This window comes from Silurus meridionalis, chromosome 15 (genome assembly GCF_014805685.1).
Source record: "Silurus meridionalis isolate SWU-2019-XX chromosome 15, ASM1480568v1, whole genome shotgun sequence".
NCBI classification, from domain to species: Eukaryota; Metazoa; Chordata; class Actinopteri; order Siluriformes; family Siluridae; genus Silurus; species Silurus meridionalis.
In genome coordinates, this window is record NC_060898.1 from 1,735,168 (window position 1) to 1,746,872 (window position 11,705).

General features: G+C 40.5%; 1 protein-coding gene across 1 annotated transcript; it reads right to left on the reverse strand.

The window, feature by feature from the left end:
* Positions 1-379: 379 nt before the first annotated feature.
* On the reverse strand, positions 380-8,683 carry st8sia3 (ST8 alpha-N-acetyl-neuraminide alpha-2,8-sialyltransferase 3). Its single transcript, XM_046868717.1, has 4 exons — positions 6,448-8,683; positions 3,643-3,765; positions 2,634-3,191; positions 380-1,288 (listed from the first exon to the last, which is right to left on the reverse strand). The coding sequence occupies exons 1-4, from the start codon at positions 6,687-6,689 to the stop codon at positions 1,006-1,008; spliced, it is 1,206 nt and encodes a 401-aa protein (XP_046724673.1). The 5' UTR covers positions 6,690-8,683; the 3' UTR covers positions 380-1,005.
* Positions 8,684-11,705: the final 3,022 nt, after the last annotated feature.

An 11,705-nucleotide genomic window follows, 5' to 3' on the forward strand; every position in this document is an offset into this window, starting at 1 on the left:
ATTCAAAATAACATTCTGATAACATTCATAACTGTGCAACGTTTCAGTAAATTCGCCATCGCAGAATAAAGCCGTGTCTGTTTATATACTAACATTCTGGATTTTGAAGGTGCGGTTAGTAAGATTTAAAGGTGTTCCTCAAACTGTTAATCATTTCCTAAAATAAACAAAAAAAAAAACCCTAATTTGCAATCCTGCCGTGCAGTGGATTTTTAATTTGTTAGAAATTATCTCATTTCATCAAAAGGCAAATCCTTAAGGATAATGACTGGGAATAGCAAAGGTTTTTCAGTCAAAGGTTACAAATGGCTCTTTGAGTGACAGGACTGCCGTCCAATCAAAATCGTTAATCCCTGTCAGAATTTACAATCCATATATGAAGCTAACGCACACGTGTTGTACGGATGACGTGTATCTAGATGTTATGTAATTATTTATATGATTATGTGGTATATGTTTACATTCGTTTTTACATTCGTAAAAAAAAAAAAAACGCAAGCACACAAATCAATCATGTTAATCATGATCGTGTTTGTAATCCCAATTTAACGGCACTCGATCTTGAAGCGTTTCTCTGAATGTGTTCACTCACTTTTTACCTAAATATACAGAATGCTATTACATGAGGGCGTCATTTTATTAATTATATTAGCCTTTGAAGCAAACAATGTCTCTTTCGTAGCGCTGCTTGGAATCAGTTCGGACACGTGGTCTTGGTTTATTTGGTTGCTGGTCAAAGTCCAGTAGAAATAAACAAACACGTGATCAGATCTGTGTTCTCTAACAGCGAGTATGGCTGATGTACCTTTCGTACAGTCGGTATTTTAAAAGATTTTGTCATAAAATAAGCCTAAACTTGACTGATTGGCACTTGACATCATCAAGGCTAGCGTATATCATTATTTCAATATTATCTCAATATCCCCCGAAAAAACTGCTCCACATTCCAAATCACCAAATCAAATCCCGGCCTGTGACCCTTTTCCGACCTTTGGGATTGGACCTCTATGCGCAGTGGGAGAGACTCAGCTTGAGGATGCCCTCTGTGTGCATCTTGAACAGGAGCTTGAACTCAGTAGGTAGCTGGTGCGACTCCTGCCACTTGGTAGTGAACTTGGTGCCTTTTTTGTCATAGTAGTGGTAGGGCAGCTCCTTGCCTGTGTTCGGGTCCCAGCCGAAAGGCCAGAAGCCATACAGGTGAATCTGCTCACACAGAGACGAGGCCAGAGTGAACATCAGGATCCCTGTGCTTAGGCGTTTCGGGGAGAGCTGCTTCGTCTTCCAGTACCTGCAAAACCAGCACAGGTGCATGATGGGATCAAAATGGACCACATGACATAATTTTCGCTCGTAATTTGCTTTTTAGAATTTTTTTTTTAGTTTGCAAAGGATTTATTGATCGCTGTTTTAAATAAAATCACACAAAAGTGTAGTGTGATATACAATAAGCTACAATATAATCAATAAACCTTTTATTGTCATATAATTAAGCCAGAGTTTCTGTCTAGAAAACAGACAGACAAAGGAAGAAAAGAGACACCAAGAGGGTCCATGAGAGAGAGAGAGAGAGAGAGAGAGAGAGAGAGAGAGAGAGAGAGAGAGAGAGAAGAATCGATTGAGAGAATTGGAGAGGCGTTGTTGAATGGAGCCCCGTCGAGGTTTATGAAGAGGGGCTTAACCATGCTGGCCACCAGAAATGCCTCACTGCACTGTAATCTCCTCCAATCCCATTAAAGAGGCACAATCACTGCCTTTAAGACGCTCTGATAGGTCTAAGACACCTTAAGAGTATAATGTTGACTGTAATGTAATAAACATTGGTGCAGAAACATGATGTACACAAGCACCTATGTCCTGATAAGGAATATCGTGATTTTGGGGGAAAACTACTACTAAAAAGGCAAATGCTTTTCTCTGGACCGATGTCGTTTTTTGGGTTATGTTTTTATACAGTCAAGTATTTATTATTTTTTTATAAGGTAAAGAGTCATTTTAAATGCAACCAGAAAAAAAAAAAATTGTTATGGGAGACATACTTATTTTTTCAGTCTTTGCATGGGATATACATGTACTGTGGTGTGTATCATTGGGATGTACTGTGGTATCATCATTTGGTACATCCATGATCTTCTACATATCCTCCTTCTTCCAATCTTTATACACTGAATAGATGATAGTATTGGGGCACCTGACCACAACTGTATAAGATTGTATTATGATGCAGCATGAAATGCTCCCTTCACTTGAACTAGGAGAGCCAAACCTCTTCTAGCATGGCAATGTTCCTGTGCACAAAGCCAACTCCATAAAGATCTGCTTTACATGGGATGGAGTAGAAGATCTCCTGCTATAGAGCGCCAAACTTATTAAACACAACTGAGGTGAATGTGAATGCTGACTGCACCACAGGCCTCCTCACCTCACCTACATCATTACCTACATTTACAAACACCCTTGTGTCTGAATGAACCTCCACAAATCTCCACAAAATCTCAAGCACATAGCAATCTAATGGTCAGGTGTCCACGAACTTCTCTCCATATAGTTCATAATCTATTGTTTGTGTGTGTGTGAAAGAAATAGATAAAGATCCAGTCAGAATGCAATGCACACCGGTATCATGAATGGCTCACCTGTTCACATACTGCATGATGTTCCCAGGCCAGGCTAGTTGAACCCGGAGCTGACCCCGGTGCTCCACAAAGAAGTCCACCAGCGTGCGGGTGACCGTGGCTGAGGTGTGGAAGAAAAAGGCTGGAATCCACAAGATGGCTCCGTCCAGCTTTTTCAAGCTCAGGAAGAAGTTGTTTCGGTCTTGGATGGTGAGAAGGTTGTTATAGTACTTCTCCAGGATGCTGGGATTGAAGGTCGTGAGGTTTGTGCGACGGCCTACGTCCCTGCGGAAGACCTCGGTGGGTGCGAAGTTGCAGCGGAAGACGAAGTCGTAGGCGTCGATGGCGGCGCCGCATCGGCTACCTGTCAGGATCCCGCTGTTTCCCACTACAGCGCACGTGTTGTAGCGCTTGTTAAGGATGGGCGACGAGTCAGGCAAGAGGGAACGGAAGTTCTCGCCAATAGAGAAGACGTATTTATGACTGGAGTAGTCGTAGTGCATCAGCTGACCCACACGGACGCTGCTCTTGGTCAGAGTAAAGTTACGGGGCACGTCAATGTACTGGGCAATCTCTTTACTGCAAAACACACAGCATCACTAACATCATTAGATTTGGGTACACTTTGGATAATAATCAGAATAGCATGCTCAAATCAGGAATTTTAAGAAGGTCCTCAAGTATCCGGAAATGATATTTCTGTCCAATCCTACTAAATAGTTGAAGTCAAATAGTTAAACTTTAGGCAGAAAAAAAGTTCATTATTGCTGTGAAAAAGGTCATTTATAGTGTAACTCTAAATACGTAATGCTCAATAGTTTGTTAAGCAAACACATTAGACTGTTTTTGTTACTCCAGGTCTTCAGGAACATCGGTGTTTATTTGGTTGGATGTGTTCTACTTTTAAAAAAACCTTTGAAACTTCTCAGATGTTTCATGCATTAATAAATAATAGTGTGTGCATGGCTTTGTATTATGTATGGCTTCCACTAGAACATATCCACAGTCCTGATAATGCACAATGCTTTACCTTTGCTCTAAATAGCCCGTCTTATTGAACTTCCACTTCGACGAATTCTCCTGTAGGTTCTCATTCAGGGCATTGTTCAGGGGTGTAAATGCTGGGTCAAGAAACTTCATTGCCAGTTGGGATCTACAGAAAAGAAAAAAGTGGGAAAATAGCATGAACAAAAATTAGGTCTAAGTAGGGGGCAGCTGGTCAGTGGGGGCAACAGGAAAATAGAGTTTCCGTTCCATTTCACAGGAAGACCCAGTCCTGATGTCACAGCGGTGGCAGCTGCTGAAAGTAGCTCAGATCAATGCCACCCCATCAGCCCCAGCGCCAATCCCCCCTGCCTCGGGCAGTCGATGGCCATTCTAATTAAACTGCCTCTTTTTAGACTTCAGACTTGGTCAGTTACTCAGTCTCACTCGTTAAGAGCTTGTACTGGTTTATTAGTAAGGTTATTAAGGCGGCTGTCTCAGAACTTGACAGAAAAAGGAGAAACATCTAAAGAATACAGCAATCTGAGAACATGCAAGACTAACCAGTGTCGCTGTTTAGGACATTCTGTATGATGTGGCTTGAGTATTTATGAAAAAGAATGCTACGGTGAGGTCAACAAAACACCCAAGTGTGACGGCAGATGGTCCAAGCCTTTTTGTTTCCCTCCTTCCATCCCTCCCTTTATCCATTCCTTCTGCAAAGCAACTCACTACATGCTTCAGCAAAATAGCTCCCATTTTATAACCTGGACGCAACAAAAATCGCTGGCAGGAAATTTTATCTGCCATGAGAGTAAATCAGGACCAGGGACAGCTCCTTGGGCTTCCTCGATCAGATAGATGAGTTTTATAATCTGCCACATTCTAAGAGTTTTACAAGCCTCTCGAAATGAAACAAAAACACACCTTTGAGAATGGCTCAAGAGGAATTTCTGTTTACCACTGCTTCAGAGATTTTGTGTCCTAAAGTTCCTGTTTATTATGTAGGGTAGCATAGGGGTCCAGTGAGAAGCACCATCCCCTCACTGCTCCAGATTACTGATTTATCCTGAGCCTGGTCTCTGTAATAGATCGATGTTTGATACAGTATGAATTCCCACCTCAAGCCAGTGTTCAGGCAGGAGAAAGTGAATCCACCAAGCTGTACTCTTCCTCATCACTGAGCAAGTTGCATTCTATTTTTTTTTACCAATGCACGTGTATCTTTAACTGTTTTTTTTTTATGTCATGCTTTAAAGGTGCATCAGTGGTCCTTATAATCCAATAATGTACACTATTTTATGGTGACAAAAACATGCTCAAGAAAAAAGCTTACTCTTAATGGTACCAGAACACAGGTACCAGTTATACTATATGGTTTATTTCCCAGTTACCAAATGTGTTTGATTTAAAACTTTAAACTTTGATTTCAAACAGCATAAGTAAGAAAAGTGTTTTAATTTCAGGCTTGAAGCTTGAATGATTCCTGCCAATGTTCACAAAGCTCCACCCCACAATCTTAATTGACCTGTAGAGTATCTATAAAATGTCTTCTAGTATAATATGGACTAGAGGTTTTATATATATTTTTATAACGTCTTCTTGCTTCTCTGACTTAATACCCATTTACTAAAGAAAGAACATAAAAAACAATGTTTGTTTGATTATGTTTTTATACACCCTTTGGCCAAAAAAATAGTGCGATGAAGACATGAAGATTCAGCAACGATAGATGTCACTTTCAGTGGTGGATTGGCGGCTTGGTGACTTCAAGTGAACCATCATTCATTATTATTTAGTGATTAATATTGCAATAGTATAGAATGTCTTTGTAGCCACTAGCATTGAATTTTCTCTTCAGTTGAACAGAAGACCCAGAACTGTTCCAGCATAGCAATGTGCAAGAATGCAGCTCCATGAAGAAATGGTTGACATGGAATGAGTCTGACCAAAAGCATTCTGAACAATTTTGGGATAAATGTTAACACTGACTGCACCCCAGGCCTCCTCACCTCACCTACATCTGTACCTGACTTTACTAACAGCTTTGTGTCTGAATAAGCACAAATCTCTACAAAATCTAGTGGAAGATCTTTCCAGAAGATGGAGGTAACTAGAAAGGAAAATGGGGACTAAATGTTAAACAGGATGGTTAAAAGCAACACATATCAATCTTATGGTCAGGTGTCCACAATCATGAGTTCATATAGTGTATCCTAAAGTAAGTAAACCAATTAGCGCATGCATTTTGATAAAAATATAAAGCATATAGAATGATTTTTCCAAGTTTTTACACAGTGTAAGTAGTTTGGATATTGAAATTATCAGCATCAACAAAGCCCTACTGTAACCAAAAAAACAAACAAACAAACAAAACATTTGTTTGTTTGCACAATTGATGCCATTGAAGTCTTTTCTTTTACTCCATAGAAACTCTTCTTGGTCTGAAACGTTATTGAAAATCTGTTTGTTTGTTTTTTGCATCTGCTATAAGAGCTGCTTCGTCATTGCTATGCAATGAATTTTTTGGTGCGTTTAGTGCGCATGCGCATTGATACAGCCGGTTACTGTACCATGAAACCGAGGCCCTATTTTGGGGGAAACAATCTCAGCCAGTGACATTGACAACCATGCATTTGAGTTGAAAATGATGATGCTGGGACTTAATAAATCGTGTAAATTAATTACTAGGTATATATGAGCTAATAAATAAAAATTAAAAAAATGCACCAGTGTGGATATTTCTGATGGTTATGTAAGACAACATTAACGACTCCAAAAGGTGTGATTCAGTCTCGCAGGTTTTGAGGTTCACGCATGGCTTCACTCACTAACGCTCTCACTCACTCACCTGAAGCCCGTGTGGAACATGTACATCCGCGGCCCGCCGCCGCCGCCGCCGATCGGATACTTGGGGGCCGTGAAGATGGCGTCCTTCTTTATGGACACGTAGCTGATGAGTGAGAGGATGAGCAGAGCCACGCTGAACATGACCAAGCCCAGGGCGCTGAGGATGCGCACCATGATGCCCTTGCTCTCATTCCAAGGTAAACAGGATGGATTGAACGCCACGACGCCGATGCATGCATGCATTCATACGCAAAAAGATTGACAACGAAAGAAAGAAAGAACAAATGCGCACAAGTCTACGGTAAACCCCGCATCATCACGCAGGATGTCGGACGCGCGCGCGATGGAGGCGATGCTGCGGTGGCGGAGAGATGCTCGCGTTCTCCTCGCGCTCCCTCCCGGTGCGAACTCGTGCACCGAGCTGCCATCGCGGACCTCTCCGGTTGAGCAACGGGACTCGGGTGGGGGCAAAAAAGCGCAAGGCTTTTCGGGGTTTTTAATTAATGCACTCTGGCGGATACTTAAAGGAGACCCGACCTGGAAAAGAAACAGCAGGAATGAAGAAATCGGTGAAAACGGAGCACCGGAAGCACTGGCTGATTTGCTAAGCTTTGCAGCGTTGCATAGATGATACAGTCTCAGAACTTACTGTACCAATCTGCATTTGTTCCTGTTCTTGTTGCTAGGGTGGTTACATCAACTGGGCATGCTGGGTACCTTTTTTCTCTACAAAGTATTGTTTCAAGTTTAATGCATTACAAATAAGAGAAATATACATGCACAATGCATTGAAATAAAGCAAAAATGCATGGATGTAAACCATGTAGCACATAAATATCAAATATAAATATATCATACAAATCAACTCATACTCAAAGTCTTCACCAGTTACACCTCAACCCCGACCAGGACACCCATACCCCCATCTCATCCAGCAGGTATCGTAACACTGCCTTCTTCAACATTATTCATGAAAGGCAAAATCTGCATCAAGTCCTGATCCGATCCAGTCCACCGATCATTAGAATTCTGTACGGAAAGCCAAACATCTGGATCAAAACACATCATTCAGATCTTCCATAAACCCAAAATTTGCTTTACAAACCCAACATTCTCTACCAAACACCATCATTTATTATTAAATACCAAATTTCTCACATCTGACATCATGATTCAACACGAACAATCTCCAACAACCACCAAATTCCACCACTAAATACTACCAATCTCTATTAAACACCATCCTATATAATTAAAAACTAACATTTACAATCAAACACTAAAATTCTCCATCAAACATTCTCATTATGTATTCTCATATTTACCATCATGGTTTAACACCTACATTCTCCACCAACCACAAGCATTCATCTTAAATCACCAACATTCTCCATCAACCACCAACATTCATCTTAAATCACCAATATTTTCCATTGAACACCAACATTCATCATTAAACCCCAACATTCTTATATCTAACATCATGAGTGAACACCAAAATTCTCAAACAACCACCAATATTCACCACGAAATACCACCAATCTTTTTAAACACCAACTTTCTACATCAAACACCATCATTTTCCATCAACACCAACATTTTCATATCTAACAGCATGGTTCAACACCACAATTCTTAACAAATTACCGATATTCACCATAAAACACCAACGTTCTCCATTAAACGCTACCATTCACTATAAAAGACCATCATTTACCATCATTCACAAACATTCTCCATCAAACACCATTGTTTATTTTTAAACACCAAAACTTTTCAGCAACCACCAATATTCACCACCAGATACCACCAAGCTCTTTTAAACACCAACACTCTCCATTAAACACCAGCCATGACTTACAATTAAAAGCCAACATTTTTCATCCAACACCAACATTCTCCATCTAACACCATCATCATGAGCCAACACCAAAATTCTCCAACAACCACCAACATTCACCACCAAATACCACCAACAATAACATCAAAATCCTCTATAAAATCCCAAAAACAACCACTACTCAAACACCAATTATTTAACACCCAACACCCACGTTCCACAACACCTTTATTCATAATTAATAACCAACATTTGAAAAACAATTTGACTTTGGAATTATGAAATGGAAAATAAAGAATGTGAAAAAAGGAAGAAAAGTCACAGAAATGTTTAAAAATCAAATTACAGAATTATACCGTTAATTTCCTGATGATTTTCTAACTCAGGAATTAGTCCCATAACACAGAGGAACATAAAAACCCCAGTTTCAGGTACATGGTGTAGGTTCTACTTGAAACCTGTCAGTCTTTCTGTTCCATTCATATGTATTACCAGTAACGTTATTAATATCACCGCACAGTGAGCGTGTACAGTGTCGAATTGTCCGGCTTTAACAAAAAGCTTTATGTGTAATTAACAATCTCACTGCAATGGTAGAGTTAACAACATCAATAAAAATAATTAGAGAAGACAAAGAGCGGCCCATTTTGCTGCTGTGTTCAGCGCTGTGTTGTGTAGCTGCATTAACGGTCTGCCATGCTTGGAGGGATCTGTCACTTTCTCTCTCCCTCTGCTTAATGGGCTGGAAGAATGCGAGCCAATCAAAGCCCCATGAATCTCCCATTAGCCCATTTAGGTTAATGACCTGGCCAAGAAGTGCTTTGGCCAAAACTAAGCTAATCACATGAGACAGTTTGTTTTTTATTTTTTTGCCGCTACATGAGGTTGTGTGTGTTTGTGCGTGGTAGCGAGCTACACTATGTCCTTATGCCAGTATGTATGTTAATTAGCAGTTTCCATGACATTTTACAGTTTAAACCAATATGGACATTAAATATGAGAAGTGTAAAAAAAAAATAAATTTACTTATGACCAATGAGATTGGAGAATTATAGAGTATTATTGCGGCTCTATTCTTACTTGTGTTAGAGTTCAACTCCCTCTAAAAGCTTGTTTTGTTCTTTTAATATCAGTATACTGAACTCTTTCACACACACACACACACACATTAAAAATTGTGTATGACCTTTGATGAAACTCGAATAAATATTATTTAAATGTTGAGCACCACTGATGATCTGAATACTCAATAAATCACCAGTTGTCATCAAGCCTGTGTATGGGCAGATGAGGTTTAGCTTCAAAGGAGCATGAAATTAAAGCCAGAGTGTAGAAAAGTTTCTCTGGCTTTTAGAAAATGCAAAAACAACCCAACAATCTGAAGTTCACAATCTGAAGTGTTCTGTCAAACGGCTCGAGTGTAACTCTGAGAGCTTCACAGCAAGCTGACAAGGAAATGTGGATAAAACCACAACATGGTGAGGAAGCGTGGACGGATTATTTTTGTGTTCATTTGTGCAGTAAGGTATATACTTTTATTCAAGTATGATTTTTAGGTACTCTTTACAGCTCTGGTCCATGGAGGCCAAGAATATAAATTTTGTAATAGTCTGTTTTGAGAAATCAGTGTTTTGTCTACCCAAAAGCCGTGTTAGTGTTTATTTTATGCCTTTCCAACCCCTTTGACCTCTGGAGGTTCATTATAGTTGGGGAAACTCGTCAGTGGCAGCAGGTAGCAAGAAAGAAGCAGGAGTATCAATCTTCTGTGAATGGAGAGAGAGGAAGATAGAGAGAGAGGGTTAATACAGTATGAGCTATGGGGCATTGCGGCACAGGACGAGGCCTTGAGTCTGAGTCATGTTCAGGCTAAACGGTGGCCATTTTGACGGGATGTGGGCGAGATGAATAGCAGCGTTAGCAGAGGACATGGACCTGGGGTTTTTGATATATGGCCTAGAGGTCAGTGGCTTAGAGAGCTACATATCTGTGCTTTGTGTGTGTGTGTGTGTGTGTGTGTGTGTGTGTGTGTGTGTGTGTGTGTGTGTAGGGTGGTGTGTAAGTTGCTCATGCTGGACGAGGAGAACTGTGGTTGCTAGGCAATGGGTTGACCAGGGAGCCTTGGCCTGATTGGAGCTGCATTGGATCAATTTCCGCACGGTGGAGCTGACCAGTATCAATCACACACACACACACACACACACACACACACACACACACACACACACACACACATTTATTAGGAGAGTTCTGCAGAGAGTGAGAGAGAGATGAAGCTACACTGCCATAAATCTCAGCATGCAGACAGCTTTGCATTGTGCTCTTGTCAATGTCAAAACTGAGCTGAAATGGATTGATGGTTGGACAATAGTGTGTTGAGTCTGAATGCTGTTCTGCCAGCTGCCAATTATTATCCTCAACTCTGTAAACCTCAATATTCAGAAAAATGTCGAGGGGAGAATTCATAACACCAACCAACATCAAACCGAGGGGGTAATTGTGTGTACTTGGTGTTAGAAAGAATTTAATTTAGAAAACCTGTCATAGAGAAATATTTTGTCGTCCACTGCACCTAAAATCTAACAATAAGAACAGTTGAGGCAGTTACCAGTTAACACACACACTATATGGCGAAAGGTTTGTGCACACCACTGAAACCAGTACATTACACCATTGTGTTTTTTCCAGAATTGTTCCCACAAAGATGACACAACTGCACAGAAGGTCTCCATCCTGAAGCTCTACTATTCCTTTAAGAAGCTTAACCCTGTTCCAGCATGACAGTGTCCATGGGCACAAAACGAGCTCCAAGAAAACACCATTTTAAAAAAATTGGAGAAGAAGAACATTAGTGTTCTGCAGCCTCACCCTCAACTCTACTGAACACCTTTGGTACGAAATAAAACTAGAACCTGCTGAACATCTTAACATCAGCTCCTGATCCCACTCATGCTCTTGTGGCTAAATAAACACAGACGTGTTCTCAGAAGAGTGGAGCAGGCAAGGAGAACTAACTCTGGAATGGGAAGATCAAATCTAAACACATGGCTGTGATAGTCTGGTGTCCACAAACCTTTGGACTAAAGACACAACCATTCACATAAACCACGGTACACCATACACCAATGCTGACTGTAAAAACACCAAGACTCTTCATCAGCACCATCATTTTTAATTCTCATCTTGAAACAGGGCTTCTTTGGATAGTTATGGATTTTAAGCTTCTAAAATGCACTTGAAGCACTCATTGAAATAAAAAAGCACACCACTGTAGGTTCTCAATAGAACCATCAAACAGATGGAAGGCTTCCATGGAATAACAAATCAAAGGACCTATAACAGTTCTTTTCCCAAAACTATTTTCCACAACCATTTTCCATTTTTCCCTCAGGGTATTTTTTGTCTAGCTTCCTGAAGAAGCT